The 22,555-nt window shown below is 34.6% G+C and overlaps 1 protein-coding gene across 4 annotated transcripts in view; it reads right to left on the reverse strand.

Annotated features, from left to right (window-relative positions):
- IFT88 (intraflagellar transport 88) overlaps nt 1–22,555 on the reverse strand; it is a 58,574-nt gene that overhangs the window by 18,844 nt on the left and 17,175 nt on the right. For all 4 annotated transcript variants that reach the window (XM_064505028.1, XM_064505025.1, XM_064505027.1 and 1 more), the window contains 10 exons: nt 21,431–21,501; nt 20,852–20,938; nt 18,042–18,141; nt 11,871–11,957; nt 11,030–11,216; nt 10,086–10,194; nt 8,401–8,551; nt 6,098–6,213; nt 2,168–2,220; nt 556–621 (listed from right to left, as the gene is read on the reverse strand). In XM_064505028.1, coding sequence (XP_064361098.1) covers nt 556–621; nt 2,168–2,220; nt 6,098–6,213; nt 8,401–8,551; nt 10,086–10,194; nt 11,030–11,216; nt 11,871–11,957; nt 18,042–18,141; nt 20,852–20,938; nt 21,431–21,501 — 1,027 coding nt within the window. The remainder of the gene's footprint in view (nt 1–555; nt 622–2,167; nt 2,221–6,097; nt 6,214–8,400; nt 8,552–10,085; nt 10,195–11,029; nt 11,217–11,870; nt 11,958–18,041; nt 18,142–20,851; nt 20,939–21,430; nt 21,502–22,555) is intronic.

A 22,555-nucleotide genomic window follows, 5' to 3' on the forward strand; every position in this document is an offset into this window, starting at 1 on the left:
CCAGATGTCTTTTACTCTTCAAAGTGATGTCTCCTGAAATTTAGTTTGAAATTCTCTAAGGATGTTCTAGAGAATGGTTGACTTACTAAATTTAAAAACCCAACAACAAAAACTCACCGTCTACATTCTTTAGGAAGGCTTGGCTTTGATAAAACTTAATAAGATTTTCTAACATCTGGAAACATAGCAGGAGTTTCAACCAGTAGGGACTAGAAGTAAAAATATATATCTATATCTTATCCTAAGAAAGATTAAATAACATAGTTATGAAATTTAGAAAGTAAGCAAGAGAAGGAGATCAACCAATCAGCCACAATTAAAGTTTATTTTCATCCTTCTTCTTCAGCACTACCCTAATATTACGTAAATCATGCTTCAATGTTGTCACAAAAAAATGTGGCATTAGTGTGAATAAAAAGTTAGTTCATGAAAATATTTTTATTTGAAAAATACTTACATCAGATGGATTACTAATACATATATTCAATAAAACAAAGTTCCCTTTGATAGGTGTACCACTCAATGAAACAACTTACATTCCATGAAACAACTTACATTCAACATTCTCTGGAAATTTGCTGTGAATGACTTTGTATTTGTCTAGAGCTTTCTGGTAGTTACCTGCAAACAAAACAAACATCTCCTATCCACATATCCAAAAATGAGAAAGACTATCAGATGAGGAATTGATACAGCTTGACATCGCTTCAGCTTTTCAAGAATCTGATTTAATATTCTAAGATCAAATTTGATAAAATGAAACTTGTCATTCTTTAATTAGTACCTGATAGTAAAAATTAAACGCATTTGAAAACAATCCAAATTATTCTGCAAAAAACAGAATTAATGAAGACTAGTTTCCTACTGAGTTTTGTCCTTTGTCCACCTACCCCTAGGACTTCATGCCTCAATAACCCCAACTGCACCTTATCACGCTGTGACACATCTGACAGACAATATTTATCACAAATTATTTGACTTAATCTGAGGCTGCAAATACATGGATTATCAAATAGAACTATCTAACAGTTGAGCTCTGCCTGCCCTTCCTTCAATCAGAGCATGAGTTTGTGTCTCTCTCCTTTGCCCAAACTCCAGTTTTCACAGAACTGGTAGCAAAGCAATTCTCTTTGAGACTTAATATGGAGAGGACTGACAGACATTTTAAATACAAAAACACATTTCCATTAGAATATCAGACAAAAAAGTTAGTTGAGATACCACCATTTTTATTTTCTTAATGATAGGCAGGGGTCAAATTGACTTGATATGTGTTAACATGATAAGCAGGAAATTTTGCCAATGAATCATATGTGATCTAAACAGCAGCCAAAACCATTGTGTTTCTTTGCTGGGAAAGCAGTTAATCTGTCTGGTTTTAGGTGGTGCTGACTGTTCTTAATTCACTGCTCCCAGTGAATTTCCCAGCTCCTGTTCCTTTTTCCACTGTTGAATTAAACTGAGCAGAGTGAGAAAAATGCACTGTTACATTACTGAAGTCTCTTCTGCAACATTCTAAAGAAGAAAAAGGAGAGTGACAACAATGGGACAGCAAGAAAGAAGAGTATAATTCACAGCACCAAGTGTCTTGGATGTGGTGTAGGTGATGAAAAAAAGAGAGAAATCATGTTTTTCCCCCCATTTTGCTTAAAATCACAAGAATATTGATGTATTACATTCACAGCATGAAAATTCAACACATTAAGACTGCCTGAGAGGTATTTTTTGTAATGCAAATATTATTTTAATATCTAAAAATCTTATCCACTGTTGCAAATGAATAAGAGGAACTAAGAAACTTCAAATTCTAATTATTTATGTTAGATCAGATGGTACCATAATATACATTTAAAAACTTCTGGCAGATCATCTGTGCTATAATAACTTACTTTAATTCCCAAGAAGTGTTCTGTACATAAATCAGCACAAGCATACTTCTTGGACTTAAGAAAAGTCACACTTTATTACGTATAAATACACAGAAAATTCATATCAAAATTACACAGAAAATTCATATCAAAATAACATGTAACTGAACTTTCCAACACATTTTAGGATCAAAATAACATATGCAGAAAAGGTCAAAAGAAAAAATATCAAAACACGTAACATTTGAAAACAAAACAAACCTCCAACTAATTAAAAAAAAGACTGCTACAGAACTTACCACTTCTTCTATAGCAACTGGCAATCATCAGCTGCCATTTTACTTGTGTTGGTCTGTATATAAATAAAAAAAAATTACACATGCTGCCAAACAATGAATAAGCAAAATATTCTGCATAGCATTGGTAAAAACCTACTATTAAACTAGTCTTAACATTTTTCACCTAATATATTCCCTTCTAGGAAGGATTAGCCTGGTCAGTTCACCCACGCTTGACTCCTGCCTTGCACGCCTGTGTTCAGGCCTCTATCTCACCCATTTGCAGTCAGGTGTTACAATCTTTCTCCTACTTGTTACTCTACGCACCTAATGCAATTAGCTGACCTGACAGGCGATCCACTAATCTTTTTCCAAAGTACAGAATCATGAAGCAGGGGAAGAGAACAAAACGCTAGATCATACTCTGAGGAAACCCTGCCAGTAGGGTCTCAAGCACGCCCAAACGATCCCTGCCAGAAGGCACACTCCCACTCGCAGCTCTGGACTCTGCGTCCTGCTTTGCGTCATCGCCTAGAAAGAGAAGGCAAGGCAGCAGCCAAGGCATCTAGCATGTAAGGGTGATATGTACAGTCAGAGAAAATACTGGAGAGGTTTGTGCATGTAGAACAAAATTGTTGGATTCTTTCCTCATTCTTATCAAGATAATGCGAGAATTAGGAAATTTTTGTGTCAACTGCATAAGGATGCTCTATAAGCCAAAGCGCTTTTCATAGGTGGTTTACAGTTTGACAGTAGTGTATCCAAAAGGCACTGTACACTAACACTTGCAGAACAGGGGTTTTTTTTATTAATTCTCTTTAACTTCTCTCCAGTCACTGCACAGGCCATTTTTTCTCTAAATAACCTGTTTGTTTGCACAGTAGCAGCTGCCAAACAAACTTATGGAAGACAGCTGCTTCACATTTTTCAGTTTCACCTGAATATGTCTCCTGTTCAAGATAGCCAAGCAAACATTAACATCACTCTTCATTAAAGTTTATTAAGTAATTCAGTATGAAAATTGTCAGCAGTCAGCATTAGATTCATGGCTCCTATTATTAATACTGGATTCACGTATGCTGCTAAAATGTAGAATAACAAAAAACTTCCTCAATTCATTGTCTAATACATTATCTTAAAATGCAAACTAAAATATGATTATTATAATTTAAACACTGAGTAAACAATATTAAACTGACAAAAATGGTGGTCAAGACTAAAATAAAGTCAATCTTTTTAAATGTAACTTTATTTCCAATCAGTAATGATATTAATTCAGAAGTTTATAGCAATTTGCAAATCTAGACTCAGATTTTAATATCAAGTAACCCCCCAAAATCTACATTTTTAACCACTATTAATAATCTCATCCCACAGAGAATATTTTTTCTGTATTATAGACTATAATTATAGGTAACAACGAAGAACTTCATATGCCAGTAATTAATACTTTACAATCCACATACTTCATGTTTCATGTAGGGACTGGCTGCAACGTGAAGCCTAAAATATTTAGACCTTTGCCAAAACAAGATTATGAAATAATTCTTTTTAGTTTCTAAAAAGGCTGTGAGTGTCAGCATATGCGATCAATAGCTGGACTACGATAGAGATTAAGGTGGGCACTATTGTACTGAAAAGGAAAGAACACTATCCAACCTTTAAGTAAGGGTAGTAGCAAAAAGAAAGAAAAAAAAAAAAGAGAAGAGAGGGAGGGAGGGAAGGAGACGGAGAAGAATATATGAAAAAATTGCTAGGCATTTCTTGACAGTAAGTGACTACTTGGTGAAAAACAGCTGAAGGCCTACAATCAAGCTTTGTTGCCAACAAACCCTCAACAACAAGGTACCATATTTTAATTAATCTTTTTTCTTCCTTTCTAGGGTTTGTTGTGTCTGAAACTATAAAATACTGAAAGATCTGTTATTGTTTATGTTACCAGTCTTTCCTTTGCATTGTGCCGATTTTATGTGTAGGACCAATAGGTTGCAGAATTGAAGACCAATGGATAATTAAGTATTTTTATAGGTGCTAGATCTATAATTTCTATTTTTTTTTTACATCCTTCCCTAATTGTAACAAAATTCATCACAAATTTTATTACTGTAAACGAAACACTAAATTTGCAATATGGTCATATTAACCACACCCTGCACAGATGGTTTTGAAGGCATTTTCATGAGGAAAGAAGGAGCCTAAGTACCAAGCTCCACCTCAGGAATTGCGTTCAGTCAGTTGTTGTGAGTAACACAGCTGTGGTGAAAGGCCGTACTCAGGCATGGTGCGGCGTTCTCCAGTTGCCTGTGACTCACACATTGAATGCTGGTATCAGGAACATGATCTTCATCTAGCTTGTTTATTTAAAGGAGTTAAGCTGATATCTTATTTAAGGGTAATGCATTGTTGTTACTGGTACATTAGAAGGGTGGTGTCATGTTATGGCTTTTGTGTACTTTTTTTTTTTAATAGGCTTCTGGGAGTTTGTCCTATTATTATTGTTGTTACTCAAAAAAATAAGATGCATATTGCAGACAGTAACCACAGATTCCAGCCAGGCTCTGAATTTCTAGTGTACCATAAAGAGTTCAAAATGCAAGTGCAGTGACCCAGGTAACAATAGGCACAAGCTCAGTTAACTCTACGTTTAAAGTCTGGTAACTTATGTTTACACTTTCCTAATTCTTAAATCTGTGAACTTGCCTCCTGTATTTTTGCCTTTAATCTACACCTCTCTTTCTTTATAATTATACCACTGGGAGTGCAATCTCTGTTTTTCTATTTATTTTTAACTTTTAATCCTTACGTAAACCTAGAATTTTCTCTTCTACAATATTCAACATCTACTCTAACTCAAGCCCCATAAAAAACAGAGTTATTATTTCTTACTGAACTTCTAACAACCTATTTACAGTATAGTCTTGAACAAATTGTCAAAATTTTGTCCAAACCCTGTCTCCTGTTCATGTATGTCATTCAGATTCACATCAACAGAAGAAAAAGGTCAAAGCTTAGATCATCACAAGACAGGCAGTAACTGAATTTTGCATAGCCTGATGTTTGATTGGTTTCCCAAAGAACAAAATAAGAGAAATTCACACTTGGTGTGAATTTTAGTTGCATGAATTTTAGCTGGTCTGTTAACACCTCATGAACACATAGAGATGAACACATCTTTGTTTCCACATAAAAAACCACTCGCATACCTTTGCAGAATTTCCTTTGACCAAATTTTTATTTGTTAAGCTGGTAAGCTCTCTTTCTGATCTAAAATAAAATATATACTCTATACGCTCACTTTATTAAATATATAATATTTTATTAAAGGACAATTCCAGGAATTAAGTTTATCTTGCTGTACTCCAAATATCCATGTTGGGATCAATTTGATTTGTCAATATATTTTCACTGTCCTTTGGTAATTACATACTGCACATTTTTGGCTCAACTCTATATATAATCTGTAATGTCTTTTTTTTTTTCTTTTCTTTTCTTTTTTTTTTTTTTTACAAGAGTAGAAATTATGTGAAAGGAGAAAATGCAGCATGAACTGCTAAAAGATGCTTTTATTTAAACCAGCAATCATCACTAAATGATAAAATAGGAAGGAAATATTTTACACAAAACCACAGGGAAAGAGGTCTTGGTGGCTTAGGAAGGCTGTTTCTCACTTCATAGCTGTGTTTAATGGAAGAGATAAAAAGAAGAGGTTATAATATCTAATACTGTCACAGGCCCAATGGAGGATCTCACTTAACGTTGAAATTGCCTGCTAAGAACAAAAACACCCTCTAAACAAACAGAAAGTTGAGAAAATTAAATAATATCCCAGAATAGACTTAACTCTGACATCTGCTTATAGAGTTAATGTTCTCCAACTGATTTATCTTTAGCTATAATTATAGACATCTAATCACAAAATATTTGACTTTGCATAAAATAATAAATACTTACAGGATAAGTGCTGCTCTTTCAAAGTACTCAATGGCTTTTTCACAAAACTGGGTGTCAATGTAGTAGGCTCCAAGCCATTCAATGACCTCAATGTTCGAAGGGAAATGCCGATATGACTGACAAAATAGGAAAGGTGAAAGAAACAATTTTAGTGATAAACAACATTTGTATGTGACTTCTGGAATATCTTACTCACTTAAGTGTTTAATTCTGCAGATGCCAAAAATACGTAATACATGAATGAAAGCAGTGTACTATACTAATTCCAAAAAAAACAGCATGCCAATTTTTCTAATTACAGAATGCTTTTCAGAAGAGTTACCTGAGATGAGTCTGTCACATTCTCCATCCACCCTTATTTGAAATATTATTTTAAGTATCGTTTACAGCAGCAAAACTTACTTAGACCATGTCTATATGTAAATAAGTTGCCTAAAATGTTAAACAATGTTATAATATGAAAATTTTCATATTTCAAATCGGTCTGCTGGATAACTCACCTGAAAGCATTCTTTTCTGTGAAATACATATGTACATATATAACATGTTCAGTTTCTTAGAAATTCGCATTGACAAAATCATCACCAAGTGCCATCAAGCACAACTCTGCTATTATCCAAAATGCAACAAAGATTTGGTAATCCTCTGACTTTACACAGACAAAAAAGAACTCTCACATTGCAAAGCAACTTCTTGTCTTATTCCTGTTTCTAAAATAGAGGTATCTCTAGCAAACATAATCAGTATCACAGACAATCTGAAAGGATAGTGGATGCCTATGTTTAAGCAGTTGAATTTGTCCAAACTGTAATATTCTTCTGCAGCTGTAAGACAAAATAAGTAATACCTTCTTTAGGCTTCCTGGTGTACCTGCATGAATCCACCTGAAGCTTTCAGTTTCCATTTACAAAAATGCATTCTATAATTGTGAATTTTTATTTAATCATACAGTCCTTTCCACCAAAAATCAAATTTGGTCTTTGCAGGAGTGTTCAAGACTTAATTATAAACAAAGAGAAGGTGCATGACTTTTCATAATTCTTTCTAATGCCTCTGCTTTTAAACATGCAACACCTAACACTGCGAGCATACAGAATACACAAGGCAATTTAGGAACTCCTGGAGTACCCAAGAGATCTGCATGAGACTAACAGATAAGACACAAAAGCTACAGAAGGCCTGTGCCCTTCCGGAACGGCAGCTGGAAGCTAGGTATGATATCCTTGGGTGACTGAAATAGCACTAGCTGCCTAAATAGAGGCCGCTTACTCGTCCTCATGATTTGAAAAAAACAAAACAAAACAAACAAGTAATCAACCAAAAAAGAAATATCCCACTAATTTGATTCTGATTCAGAATACCACCTGAAAATAGGCCTAAATCTAAGCATATGCATCAATTACATTGATATCAACTGGACATGAAGAAATGCTTCTTTTTCTGAATCGAGTAAATAATTCCTAATATTTGTGTGTGGTACATACTTTAGCTACTACTAAAATAAAGCCAAAAAAATGGAAGAACACGGCTCCTTTACCAACGTCACCCAAACTACACCAGGACAAAAAAAAACCCTTGCATATTTTGTCTATTCCAATAACAAATTCTTTGAGTCTTTAACACGAAAGAAGAGGATTTAAATATCAAACATACTTGAATGTACTCAGGTTTTGGGTAAGAGGACAGCAAATTAATAGCGCATGTGTCAAAGAAGGCAGAATTCTATGCTTTACCAGTTCAAGAGATCTCTATGGTCTCCCAGCTGCCACATGAAGATGAAAGAACCCACATTCCCTCCTTCTGTCCATTCCCAAAAATCCCAAGCCCCAAGTCGGATCATTCCACAAACCTGATTGACAACCCAGCCAAGCAGATGGCTGAATCATCTAACAGACAGAGCCTCCAATGGAGACACATGGAAGCAGAGAAGACTAGGTGAGAAATTTTTAAACCAACTCTGAAAGATCCACAGTGTATAACTGTATCATCAATATTTATACACACACACACACCCCTATATATATAGCCATTATACACACATGTGATTTTAAAAGTGTGTAACTTGACTGCATTAATTGGAAGGTACATTTATTACATCCATTTTTAACTTCACATTTCAGAGTAAATTTTAAATCAAAAACAAAATTTTAGGGGTCAATGTAAATTAAAAAAAAACCTCCAAATCTCATTCTTCTTTCTTTTTGATGACATTTTAAATAGTTGAAATGAATCAATCATTAACCTGATGCATGAAACTATGACAACATAGAAAGTGCATTGGAAAGGTAATAAAGAATAAGTACCTCATAGTAATAATGAAAAGCTTGGGATTTATCACCTTCATTATCATATAATTTCCCTAGTTTTGAAAGTACACGTGGGTCAGTTGGCACTACACTTATCAACTGCATGAGCCACTCTATGGCTTGATTGGGATCTTCCATTACTTCATATCTGAGGTTTCTTCAGCTAAGGACAATTCCAGTGCTGATGATATTTGGTTTACTGAGAATTCCCACCACTTTACATAATGCAATCCATACGCTGGACAGATATGCCAGTCACTCCAGTGTGGATATTTATTTGCAATTTTTACACATTGGTTTCATAAATTCTTTCCTATCAGAAAGAGCTTTGGCTGAATCAAAGAAAGAGAAACAATTCTCAAGAGCAAAGAGGCTTCTGCAGCTCTTTCACCTTAAAAACACTGTGGGCTTAGCTCTCTCTCACTAATTTTACTCCAACTTCCTCACTTATAACAATGAAATGTGAGAATTAGGCAGTTATTTCTAGCCTTCAAAACTGGGTAAGTTTTTCTGAATGTATCAATTTGTACCAAAGTAAGGGATTAGGTAGAACTGCCGTCCTCAGGAACAGACTCCTGCCTGCAGGAAGATTCTGTGCTGCAGGTCGGCACGGCACGGCACGGCACGGCACGGCACGGCACGGCACAGCACGGCACGGCACGGCACGGCACGGCACGGCACGGCACGCGTACAACTCTGATCCAGAGAATGGAAGCTGCTTTGCTTGCACTTAGGCCTGCAGAGTACTCTCCTCTCCTCAGCTACCCCACAAGGGGCACAATGGCCCAGCACTCTGCAATGGCGTGAGCTGGAGCTGCTTCCCGACATGCTCTCTCAGTTTCTGCTGCAACCCATCCTTCATGGAAAAGCTTGTGAGCATTTGTGGAAAGCAGTTTTATGCAGCAGATGGAACGGGGCGCTGTAGGGCCACACAAGCTGTTGCAATGGGGCTATGCAGGGAATCGAGATCAGAGCCGTTCTGAATTTTTAAAGTTTGCTTGTTTTTACTGACTAAAATATATTTTAATTATTTTCACTACACTTAAAAGTATAGCATAAGAACTAGAACCTCCTTTTCCTCAAGAAGATTTTATTCTGGTCTGCACATCCCCAGAAGTACTGTTAAGGAAATTCATACTGCAGAATCTTTATCGCTGGTGATGTGCAAAGCCAATGACCCCCATACTCCCTTGGATTTCCAATCTGTTCTGAAAGACAATTATTTTCTTACACAAACTAACCGGAGAAGAGCTTTCAGAACAGAACTTCACTTTCATCAACAATATTAGTTTTTCTTAAAGGTTTCACTCAATTGTGTTTACTACTGTCACATTATTTTCGTAATAAAATCAGCAGCATTTTAAATATGCCAAGTAACACTGATTCTGGGTGTAACTGTTTAACTGTTTCCTGACATACTGATTAATGCAATGAGAAGAGTCTTAATGTATTACTTAACATATTTTAAGACCGTTCAATCTTGACATATTTCTCCACTGGCTTCAGTGGAAATGTCAAAGGTGGCTGGAAGTTCTGTTTTTGTCTTTTTTAAATGTCAGAGACTCATATATAATGGACACATATATAAATTTCTTAATCTTTGTGTCATGATTAAAACACATGTAAGATTAAATGAGATGAGTTTACTAAAGTCGCCATCATCACAACTCAGTAAAAGATACATGTTTGCTATTTGGTGAAGAACTTGGGCATTGTTTCGAAGAATTGCATGAAGTTTCAGAAAACAATCCAAAGCTTCATCCATTCTGCTTAACTTCTTGTATGATAAACCTGAAAAGTAAAGGTTACAATATTAATACGACAACAAAAAGATGACTTCAGCACATTAACTGACAGCAAAACCAAGAAAAATGAAGCAGGAGTACAGTATTCAGAAGGATGTTATCAAACTATATTTTTGTCTGAATTACATTACATATAACAAGCAATTCCTGGAAAAAAAGAACAAGATAAATATTTTTGTTTTAGCTTGTTTAATCTCTTTGTGGCAGCAGCTTTTAGAAAAATCAGTGACATTTTGTTTATATGGATTTTTTTCAGAAAAACAAGCACACACACACATTTCAAATACAGTGAGTCATGACTAAATCCACAAAAACTGGCTGGGAGAATGAGTTCCAGTATAACTGCCTTGACATCGGAATCTGTACTTGAGAGCCATCCTTACAATCCTTTGCAGTTAGTATGACATATCAAACTGATACAGACAATGAACATGAACCTAATTAAAGACCAAGGTCATACACCATCCCACTTTTTGAAGAAGAATGAGGGAATGGGACGCCTGTCAGGTGTGGATAGACTCTGATTGTTTAATACTATTAAAAAAAAAAGCATTATTAGTAGATAGTAACACTTACAGCAATTTTTATCTTCAGTGATTTACCAACATCAACTAATAATGGCATATGACTAACAGTGGTATAGTATTTTTATGGAAGAGATAGGAAGCACAAATCAAGACTTCGCTGTAACATAAACTAATCAATAAGCTAATAAATATTAGTACATATTTCTACACAAGAAAACTTTGAAAATCAGATTCTCAGAAATGCTAGTATTGCCTTTACACAAAAGCTAAATCTCAAAATCACCTTTGGCTTACCAAGATTGTAAAGTGCTTCAGTGCATGAGGAATCATTCCTGAGAGCTTCTTTATAAAACTCAGCTGCTTTTTCATAGTCTCCATTTGCAGAAACAGTATTTCCTTTATTAGTCAGGGCTGCTGGATTGTATCTATCAGAATTTACAGCTAAATCTGCATAGTCAGTTGCTTGTGCCAATTCATTCTCCTACACGAACAAAACAAACACTGTATTACTAATTTGCCAGTTGATTTTCTTGACACTAACTGTGGCTTCTCATAGTTACTACAGTGGAATTTCAAAAGATTAAAAATGAAAAAATAATACATTCTTCAGCCCTGAAATATTGCTTATGTGTTTGCATAAAGCTGATCATCTCTTTCAAGTTACAGAGAACTTAACACTTGACACCTGTTTTGCCTCTCTGTCTCATTCAGTCTTGAAGTTTCCTTCGTTGCAACAAAGAAAACTTTCTTTAAAAACAGGAATAAACCCAAATAACCTACGTGTTTCACACCTACTCCCCTTTCCAACCTGCAAACTCCATATGTTCCTGAGGCTCAGTCAAGCTCTTCAGGGTCTGAATTTTAAATGACGGTGCTGAGCATCTGCATAAATCACACTATAGGCATCCTTTGGTGGCCTGGGCCTCAATGTCACTCTTCCTCCCAGTAGCAGTAAGCAAGAGACATGCCCAAAACTTCAACTACAGCCGGGAAAGGCTGTCCCAGAACTGCTTCTCTAACATGTGTGTTTCTTTTTGTTTACATAGATTATCTGACAAACACAAAAATTGCTACATAGACACAAAGACTGCTACATAAGCTTTGGTTGTTAACCCATTTCATTGCAAACACTTACCAAATAATAAAGGAATGAAAGGTTTGTGGCAGCTGCACTCTTTACTCTGCTATCCTTTTTCTCAAATGTTTTTAAAGTCTCCACAGCCTAGAAACAATTCACAAGCAACTCACTTCACTGCATCAAACTTGTACCAAAATTCTTTCAGAAAATATAGACATTGATAAACTGCACAGAAACAAACCGCTAAAATTATTACTAGATTCCCTCAAATAATAATGTACATGATCATTACTAGGGCTTGCCAAACTTCTGTGTGCATACGTGCACACACACACACGTATTCACACACATAAAAAAATTATTTATATATTTAACTTGGTCACAATATTTCAATAGAATTAGCAATTTATTATTTAATATTTGGATTAGATATAAGTACATAGCTGACAATTCTATTCACAGAAAACACAAGTTTAAATTATTTGCTTTTAATTTTCTCAACTAATTAAAATTCTTGCACTTATATTTTCCAGTTCTCTTACTAAGCACATGCAAAAGGATTAAAATTTTCATTAAAAATCTAAAAAGTTACGTGCTATATAAAAATATCTAAGACAGTATAGGACTGGATTTTAATCTGCAGTTGTTTTTGTGTAACGTGAAGAAGAAAACACAGTCTAAGCTTATGAAGTGCTCAAACGTGTAAAGACTGAGGATAGAAGACATATCTTCTACATAAAAACTAAATTTCATAAACCTCAAAATGAAGAAGTTGATGGGCAAAAAGTAAACAAAATTATAGTTAATAAACTATCACAGAAACTTAAAAAAACCCAAAGGACACCTTTTTTTCCCCTTAACTATGTGATAACATTTGTAAGTGCAGACTAAATTTATTAAGAAAATATGGCTTCTTTATACTAAATAATTATATTAATTACATGAAGTGTTAGAATATAATGGTGGGCCCAGTTCTTTTCCCTGTTACAACACAGATGTAGCAACCTCAATTTAGCCATCAGCAGCAGCAATTCAAAAGTCTCCTTCTTCCTTTACATGAAAGCTGCAGTCAGCTGTTTACAAAGTAAATGCATGATACTGTATATGGAATGTCAAAACAGACAAAAAGAAAGCATGTTTTAATTGACTGTCATACATACTATTTTTACAGCTACTTTACACAAAATACATGAGTGTCCTAATGATGTGTAAAATGACAAATGAAGTGCATACAGCTAGATGTAGCTCACTGATGCATTACACCACATTCTATCCCAGAAACAAACTACTAAAGGTCAGAATATTTTCCCAATAATAGAAAATTCACTAAAGAAATATGGCAATTTCAATCATGAAAAGCATTTCAAAAGTTTGAATCTAGAGTTTGTGGTCTCTGCAATCTGAGGCTTTTGCTATGGCAATTTTAATCTTTGATACATATTTATGACTTCCAGCAAAAAGGAAATGATCCTAAATATTTGCAGATACACTATTATATCTGAGGTACTCTACTGTTATCATAACCTGCTTCTTTGAGTAAAAGACGTGCATTTGTTACGATGGAATTCTCTTCCAGTGAACTTAACTATATAGTTTAAAGTCACTTTCCGAAAAGCCATTTTCTATTGTAGCCGATTTATTTACCTTTGCTTTCTTGATGAATGGCACCTTTGACTATAAAGATTAGATTGGAAGTAATTTCTTTTTCAATTATAAAAAAAAGTTCATATGACCCTGGGCTCTGTTCACTCACTGATAAATAGGCTGCAGATTTCTTGAACCGTTTCAGCTATATTGTGTCTTAGGATGAAAATCCACAGCAATGCTCCTTTTGCTCTTGAAAAATGGAAATGCTGTTTTTGTATCATCATTTTATATATTTCTAAATAATTTCTAATTTTTTAATTCTCAAAATAATTAGTACTTGGATTGAACAAACTAAACACAGATTGCCCAAATTATTCTTTGTGGCATGATTTTGTGTTGCTTTGTGTTAAACTTCAAAAGCAGCATGCCTGACCCAAGCAGGATCTGCCAGAGACATTAAGGAGATGCATGGCTAACTCACAGAATTTAATTTTAAAGGTAATTTTTAAAGTTTTTCTTCCAGACTAAGAATATATTCAAACTATCTAATACAAAAAGAATTTGTAATAAATAATAAAATACAATCTAGCAATACTGTGGGAGTTTCAACCCTGATTTTATTTTAATTTACTGGCACTGTTTTAAATAACATATGCATTATGATGAGCACAAAGTTAAACCTTTTTTTTAACATACTAAAACTTTCAGCCTTGAAATTGAGTATTTCAGAAATTTTCCATTCTTGTTCTTCAGCCAAAGGTGTGTTGAACAGGTGGTGAGTTAGCAAGTATATGAACAACAGACAGGACGAATTTAAGTGGCAGCTGCAGTTTTATTAGAACAAAAAAGATTCTGTGCAATCATCATTCTGCAGTCCCACTCTACTATCCCAGCATTTAAGTAGTTCCAGTGCAGGTTAAAGATCTCATATCACATAATCAAAACAAAAAGAACTTCTCCACTTATTCCTAATCTCCGACTCCTTTCCCCCTCCCTGCATTGGAGTACGCCAAAGAAACATCATCAGCAAACTCTATATCATTTATCTCTGAGAATCGATATACATATATATATATGTATGTATTTTAACCCACACTGGATAATAACTGGAAATTGCAAAAAACTAACAATTTTACCATCAAAATAGTAAATTCTTGAGCTCCTACTACTGTTTACAAACCTGTAGCTCTCTCACCTTCCAAAAATGACCCAAAAAAGCTACTACATTTGGCAAAATTTTCCAAACTCTCCAACTGCTTCCTGATCTCAGAAAGCTATCAGTCAAACTTGCAGCATAACAAAGGACAACTTTCTTGCTGTATCTATAGCAAAGGAGAAGAGGATAGGGTGGACAGGAAGAGCAAGAGCTGTTCAGGAAACTAGGAGACCTTAAATTTGAAGAGAAGGTAAGCTTAAGTCAAGCAGATGGTCCTGCGTGCATCCCTCCAAGCTATGGGAAGGTGAAGAACCTTAGAAGCTGTAATTTTGCTGCATATGATCTCTCACATTTCTTGCCACTCCTGCAAACCCAGAAGCTGTTACATTCTTTCTCTTTTATTCACCATCCCTACCATTTAATGCATTGGAAAGTGCATGTCAGAAGGAAACTGAGCAAATCCTGTCCAATATTTGAGTTGCTTTTCATTCAGATGGAGCAGTTTTCCAACTTCACACATTTCAAACCAAGCCTCTTTTCACAGCCAATAAAAGATCACATGAGGGGAGTTAATCATGAAATTCATAGGCAAAAGTTAGTTTATACTGGATACTGGATGGTCAGTTGCAGGAAGGTACCTTACCTACATAAATGCACACATGAAGTCTCTACTTAATAACCAAAAGTTAATTCACATGCGTAATTAAAAATGTAACAAAAGATGAAAAGACTACTCTAACTGCAGAGTGCAAACTGACAGGAATCAAATATGAAAAGCAGGGAATTTCATTAATGAGCAGAAGGATGGCACTGCAAAATGAATCAGATAAGTCACCATTAAATAGTCTTCTACTCTTGCTTATTTTTCATTTGGATTCATTCTTCTGTGTTTTATACCTTTCTTTCAACACTTCCTGGTTCTAAGTTAACAGCACAGCAGGCGAAAAAAAATCACAACCCATTAAGCTATATCCTGTAGAATGAGCTTCTCTCTCAGACTTGACTATTTATGTTTTCAGATTAAGCAGTGCAACTTCTATAGCTGAACAGTGAATGTCAGCATTCAAATTTATCATTATATCGCTCCTGTTGTATCAGAATTTTCATTTCTCTCAAATGTAAGTTCTATATCATTCATATTTATCTGAAGTCTCCTTCAGTATTTACTATTTTTTACTTTACTTGAAGTTCAGACAAACTTTTGTATCAGAAATTAAAATCATTAGCCTGTACACTGAATCACAAAAAATATTTTCTTGATCTGCAAATACTTCACTACAGAAATAATAACTGTGCACTAACGAATGCAAAATTAAGTATGAGGGAACTAGATACTTGAATTTTCTTAAAAGAAAAATATCGTAGAGATTAGGAAATAGAATGAGTCAGAAGGATGGTATTTGGTAGAACATTAACAACATGTAGAAAATAAAACATATGTGAGGTCCGTACAGAGGAAACTACTGCTCTTCACGAAGGGTTAAACTGGATGCCTTCTAGACTTCACTCCTTATACATTCTTCCAGAATCTCATGGCAGTTTCAGTCACTTTGAAAGCAAAGACTGTTTGGCTCTAAATACTGAATTTTCACAAACTGGTGAAAAAAGTATTCTCAAGTTCAGGACACTAACCTAAGACTGGCTACAATGCCTATCAAATTTTGTCCAATAAATATACAGCGAAGTGTATTCCTTTGTTCACGCTTTTTCTGAAAAGTAGTTAGTGTGGTCATTTACAATTGTACTGATGCCCAGTTATCAAGAGACCTGGGTTTTTAAAAATATTGCACTTGTTAAGAGGAAAGGTTTTTATTCTTTGCAGCAGAAATACTGCAATTTAACAAGTCACTTTTATGGGAAGCAATATAGAAGCATATGTGCTAAAAAAAGACGACTACATGAATACTAGAAAATGGCAGAGAATTTGAACAGTGATAAAAATACTGCTTTACTGAAGAACTTTTTCTACATTAACCAAATTATTTTGTATTATACCTAGCTCTTATACCCTCCCAATGTAAGTGAAACAGTAAAATATTCAGATTTCTAACAGAAGTCCTGTTTTGCTTATTACTTATTGATCAAGAAGACACTGCCATGCTCATAAAATTTGAGAAGACTTCAACTACTTAAATGACCAGATTTTTTTTAATGCTATACTGATCTCTTTGTATCTACTCTATCAAGCAAAATGCAAGAGATGGAACAAAAGAAGAGGTGTTAAAAGGAAAACAAAAGCAACGATTTTTGTGTTCTCTGCAGTTCAGCTAACCAGAAAGACAACAGTTGTGTAAATAGGAAGCGCAGGTAGGATGAAAACACTACACTAAGCTTTTAACTGATGTTATATGGATTAAATTGCTTATAATGTGTAACTAAACTAATAACTTTTCCAAAGCTTATTCCATCTTCTTCCCTTGCCACACCAAAGGGTAAGATGATATTGGCCATCAACAGAGGAAAAGGATGCATCATTATGCCACTACTACATATTCTCCCATCTTACTGAACTGATGGTGAAATCCAAGATTTTGAGGCATTCGCACTTTTAAACTCTTTCTGCTTACTAATAATTTTACTGTATTAACATATAAAATCCTACCTTATTATTATGTCTTGTTAAGGTAAAGTATTTAAACTACTTTTGCCTTTTATTAGTTGCTTAAAACTTCAAACAAAAGAGACTGAGTAGATCTATCTTCTGAACTTCTGCCAATTCACGAATTCTGAGCACCAAGCTATACTTTTACTTGGAAGCACTGATACTGTATCTTTTCAATGCCCTTCCTCATTTGCTAATATACACTCGGGCTCAAACAGCTATAATATCTTTTCAGTAATGGTGATTCCTCCTACCTCTCTATGTCCCCTTCTCTAGGGGCAAGATTTTTTTTCTTTTTTAAGCAGGGGGAAGATACTGAGCTTTCCAAGACACTGTGCAAATCTGCCTAATTTAGTTCCAGTTTATATTTCAGCAGAAAGACAGGAAGGCTGACTGAAGTTCAAAATCAGATTGTAACACTTTAAGGTATGCTGTAGTACACAGAAAACACTAAGAGTACCATAACATGAACAGTAATGATACATATGAAATGCATCTGCATATATTTTGGTAATATATGTGAGAGAAAATAAACACATCCTGGCTGATTAGCTGTTCTGCTTTCTAGACTCCACTGACTGTACTGACTAGATCTCCATTAATTGTAATGTAAGCTTGGACAATCAGTACAGATAACTACATTTCAATGTGTTAATCTGAAACTGAACTTAATTCACTACAACTTCTGTGGCAAAAATTTCATTTAGGTAAAATTTACCTCGTTTCAGTGTTTTAATAAGGTTATTTCAATGACCAGCATCAATACAATTATTATGCTTGCATAAATCATTCTTATCCTTGCTGAAAAAATATGCTGCTACTATGTAAGATGTGTTTGTTAATACAATAGTAATAAAAACAGTAATGTGAAAAGTTACTATACCTGGTTAAAATCCTTTTGCTTCAAATATGTAGTAGCTTTATTTATTTCCAGGTCATTGGCTAACTCTACATACTGAGAAGCCTTTACTGCTTCAACACACCTGCAATAGAAAGAAACCCATAAAGATAAACAAAATATATCTGTGCAAATGCCATATATTTTTGCTGCCAATTAGTTGTCTAAAATGAATTGTTCTTAGCTATTCCATCTTTTCAAAAGTATATAACACTTTCGCTAATTAAAAGTATTTTTAGAAGAATATATTCCAATAACTTACCCGAATAATACTGTCTCAGCTCTTGTTTGTCAGTCACCTGCTTATATCTCACGTTATTTTCCATCACTGAACAACCTTTGTAATAGTGATGTCAGATACAGACCTTAAAAAATGCTGGATTAATAACTTAGGGTTTAGCCTTAAAATCTTGGTTCCATTATGTTTTCACAATTCTTTTTTTTTTTAATTCTCTGTAAGATTTAATACAGCAAAACTGCACAGAGTTCAGGACACATTGTTTGACCTCTGGATATTAACATGTGTTTTGAAAATACTTACAGGTACGATATATGAATTAGAGATTATACAAAGGTGTTTTGTAGTATACACTATAAAATAAAAATGCAGAAATTTTTATTTTGCAATAATAAAGGAATACTCAGGCTTTATATAAAACCTTAGCTTCTACTACTGCAAGGTTTTTTGAGGAAACCCATTAAGATCACTTTTCAAGCCTTTAGCTGATTCTTCAAACCTGATCTCCTGCTTCATTTCTGCTAGTCCTGCAGGGTTCTCCAGTTATTTTTGGCTTACGGTCTTCTGTAAAATGAAGGCAATACAGAACAGGGCAGATAGCTCAGATGTTCATTTACAGACATCCTCCTTCAGGGTTTGGTATGGTGTATTTTAGAACTGCCCCATCACTTGAGGAAGACCTTTATTTATTGTATGCATATACCATTCTATCAAACTGTCTGGAATTAAACACCCTAAAAGAACAGCTTTCTGGGATGCTTCTTAAATCCCTCCTAAATCCCTCCTACTTTCTTTAAGTGGTGGAACCCCTTTTTTCTTTTCTTCTAATAGTTGTCTAATTTGCTAACAATAGTTTAACAAACCAATTGCTGTTATAATTGGCTTGGCATGTGCATCAGCTCTCTATAAAGCATACAGATGCATCTTGATGTTGGAGGAAAAGTTATATGGAAAAAAAATTGTAATTGCTACAAAGATATCCATAATAAAAGAAAGGTCCAGAAGCAGTTTTCAACAGTTCCTATTAACATGTTTTAACCAGAAAAAGCAAAAAGATGTGAATTATCCCTCTATTCCTTACAGAATATGACAAAATAGTCCCAAGATGAAATCATATTTCAAGAACTCTTAGTAACAAGTTAAAAAATCCAAGGAATATTTGTCCCTATTTTGTTTCTGTAAAGAAAATTAATCTGATTAAAAGCACATTTAATATTCAGAGGACTCAATGTTTAATTATTCAGAAAAGCTATGAGTGAGTTTTACTTCATAGCAAGTACTCTGTGAATAGCACCAAGGAAGTAGACACGACAGAGATATGAAATAAATTAATATTTTCTTTTTTCTTGAACAAAAACCAAGAGGCAGAGCAAATAAATTTGACTTGCTCAGGCGGGCAAGTTAAAAAGCAGTAAGCTAATTTTCACAGGACATACTGTTTAGGTTCTAACAAGTAATTATGGCAAAAGTAGGGAAATAACACAGTTATAACTGTTACCAAGTCATCAAACACCACCTTGTGGGCTCTGGCAGACTAAACATGTCTTCAGTGTGATAGATGATTTCATTTCAGTATAAATATCTTTATCAATAGATTGTAATTATAGGACCTGCAAAACCTGAAAACATTCCAATTCAGCAAAAAAAAAAAAAAAAAAGAAAAAAAGGAAAATTCTCTTTCTCCCTTAGATTTCCTTCACTTCCATACTACAATTTTTTTTCATATATTAAGAAAATTGAACACTGAACATATTCAGTTAGTAATGCTGTGGCTGCAGATACATCATTTGAGTATATATTACTTTCCAATAAAGTATGAAAAATACTAAAAATATCAAAAGAAGGATATATCTTGGAAGAGTTGTAATCATCATCATGCTGTGCTTATAGAAAGAGTCTTTTTTTTTTTTTTAAGGAGTATTCTGCTGGAAAAAAACACAGCAGAAAACAAAAGCTAAACTGTAAATTAAAAACTAAACTAGAAAGAAAAATCAAAACAGTAAACTGCACCATCAGCCCATCACTGTATAAACTTGTATAAATGTTTAAGAAACAGTAGATACATTAAGTTTATAAATGAAACTCAAAAACTTTTCTAATAATATTTGCATACCAGTTGCCTTATATAATGACTCTTTGGAGTAATGGGAATTTCTTAAGACCCCTAAGCCTTCATTACACCATCTAACTTACAATGAAGAGTGGATATGTTTGTGTTATGTACAGTGTCTGTCCATTGAGACTTTGAAAAGCTCTTGAATATTTTAAGAAGCTTTCCTTGTGCCAATACAGAGCCATTCAGAAGCGTACGATTAACAGTTGAGTTTCAGTGATGCAATGAAATTCATTTTAAACACAGAATATATTCTACTATTTGTTTTGATTTTCCACAGGGCATTCTATGGAGGCAAACTTAAAATAGGTTGGACCCTTTGCTTGTGTTGTTCAAACAAAATGTGTTTTCCAGGCTGCTTATGTTTGTGAATCTGGTCTCATAACCACCACCAGAGATGCACATACAGTTTAGACAAAAAAAAAAGCCCCATCTGACTCTTACCAGTCGTAGCCCACAGCAAAAGACGTTTCAATTACTGGTGCAATGAGTTTAGCAGCTGTCATGATGTATTCCTCTGCCATGGATTTCCTTAAAACAAAACAAAAAAACCATGTCACCATTTCAAAAAACAAATGCGTGAAAAATTAACCAAATCATCTTCCTGCATCCTCCTGCTCTCAGGGAACAATCTGAGAATTCAGTTTAACCAGTGCCCTGCTACTGCCCCTGTATCTGGATAATGCTCTCAATAAGGCTCTGTTTCTCTTGTTTTCTTTTCACTGCACAGTGTAGTTGCATTTAAAAAAAACCCCAAAGCTGCAAGTTTTAAGCAGTATAACCCATTATGCATAGAGCAGATGTTCTATTTATCCTTCTGGATTAAATCCCTATTTTATGGTTGCTTGCAACTGCAGGATACTAAACCCAGTGATCCAGATGGTTCTTCCAAGTGTGTTCTTCCTAAGAATTATGAGTACTCTTTTATAACAAGAACTGTGAACACAAGAGAAGATTGGTAATGCTTTCAGGGACTAAAATCCATGGCACCATAGTCAAAAAATGTACAGATTCCAGCATTACCTCTCACGTTCCATTTGTCTTAAACTGTCATTTTTTATGGCTTCAATCAGTAGATTTGTATGTGGATCATCCTGGAGGGGAACAAAACAAATGCAATTATGCCAGTATACATGTGTTTTAATTATTTCTATAGACAATATGACTGTAAACACAAATTGATGCAATTACATAGTCTATAATGGCAGTTATTTACTTCCCCATTTCAAAGAGTTTCGATTTAAAGTAGCGCTAATTCTAACTACAAAATGTAAAATTTCATATTACAACTACTTTCATCCAGTTTTTCTGTTCGTGTGTGGTTATATCTGACATTATGGTTGTTAACTGGTAGTTAATGTGTAGTTAACGACCTGTATATCAGATTGCCCAGTAAGACTGGGAAACCTATGAATCACCCGTCAGAGCACTCACGTGCTTAAAAATAAGAGTATGCTTACACACTTGCTGAACTGCAGTTGTATTCAGCAGATGAGGACTTTTGCTACCTTGTAATTACAGTAACTCGTACAATCATCTTGTTATGGTTTATCCCACACACTGTATCTAAAAGAGCTAATACAGGTATAATGCATACCCACCCATTCTTCATTTGATAGGGATAGATCAAAAATTCATATAGAATAAAGAGCAGAAAGAAATTTAACAATTTTCAGTTTGACCTTTTCATAACAGAACATAGAACTTGGAATTTCTGTTAAAACTATAGCATTCATATCCTTGGAAAGAACACCCACCACAATCTAAAGCTTTTCTTCCAACGCATAATCTTACATAGCCTTTGACGAAGTCTTGAAGTGTTTAATGATCCTTACTGTTACATAAATTACACTACAGTGACTGGTTAACTGTCTCTAGCTTCTTGGAAAAGCCTTTTATTCCTCCACATCTGCTGCACGTCGAGTCTTAGGGTGATTCAAATTTCCTTTCTCTTTATTGCTGAATAGATTGATCTCCAGTATCTTTCTGTTTGATACATTTCCAAACTTTTTAATCATTATGACTGCTGTCTGCATTCCCTTTCTTTCTCTTGAAGTGTGGGCATTGGAACTGGACAGAGTAATCCAGCAGTATTAGCAGAAGTACTAGATCTAAAAAACTCTTCATTCCTAACTGATTTTCTTGCCT

The sequence above is a fragment of the Dromaius novaehollandiae genome, chromosome 1, assembly GCF_036370855.1.
Source record: "Dromaius novaehollandiae isolate bDroNov1 chromosome 1, bDroNov1.hap1, whole genome shotgun sequence".
Lineage (NCBI taxonomy): Eukaryota > Metazoa > Chordata > Aves > Casuariiformes > Dromaiidae > Dromaius > Dromaius novaehollandiae.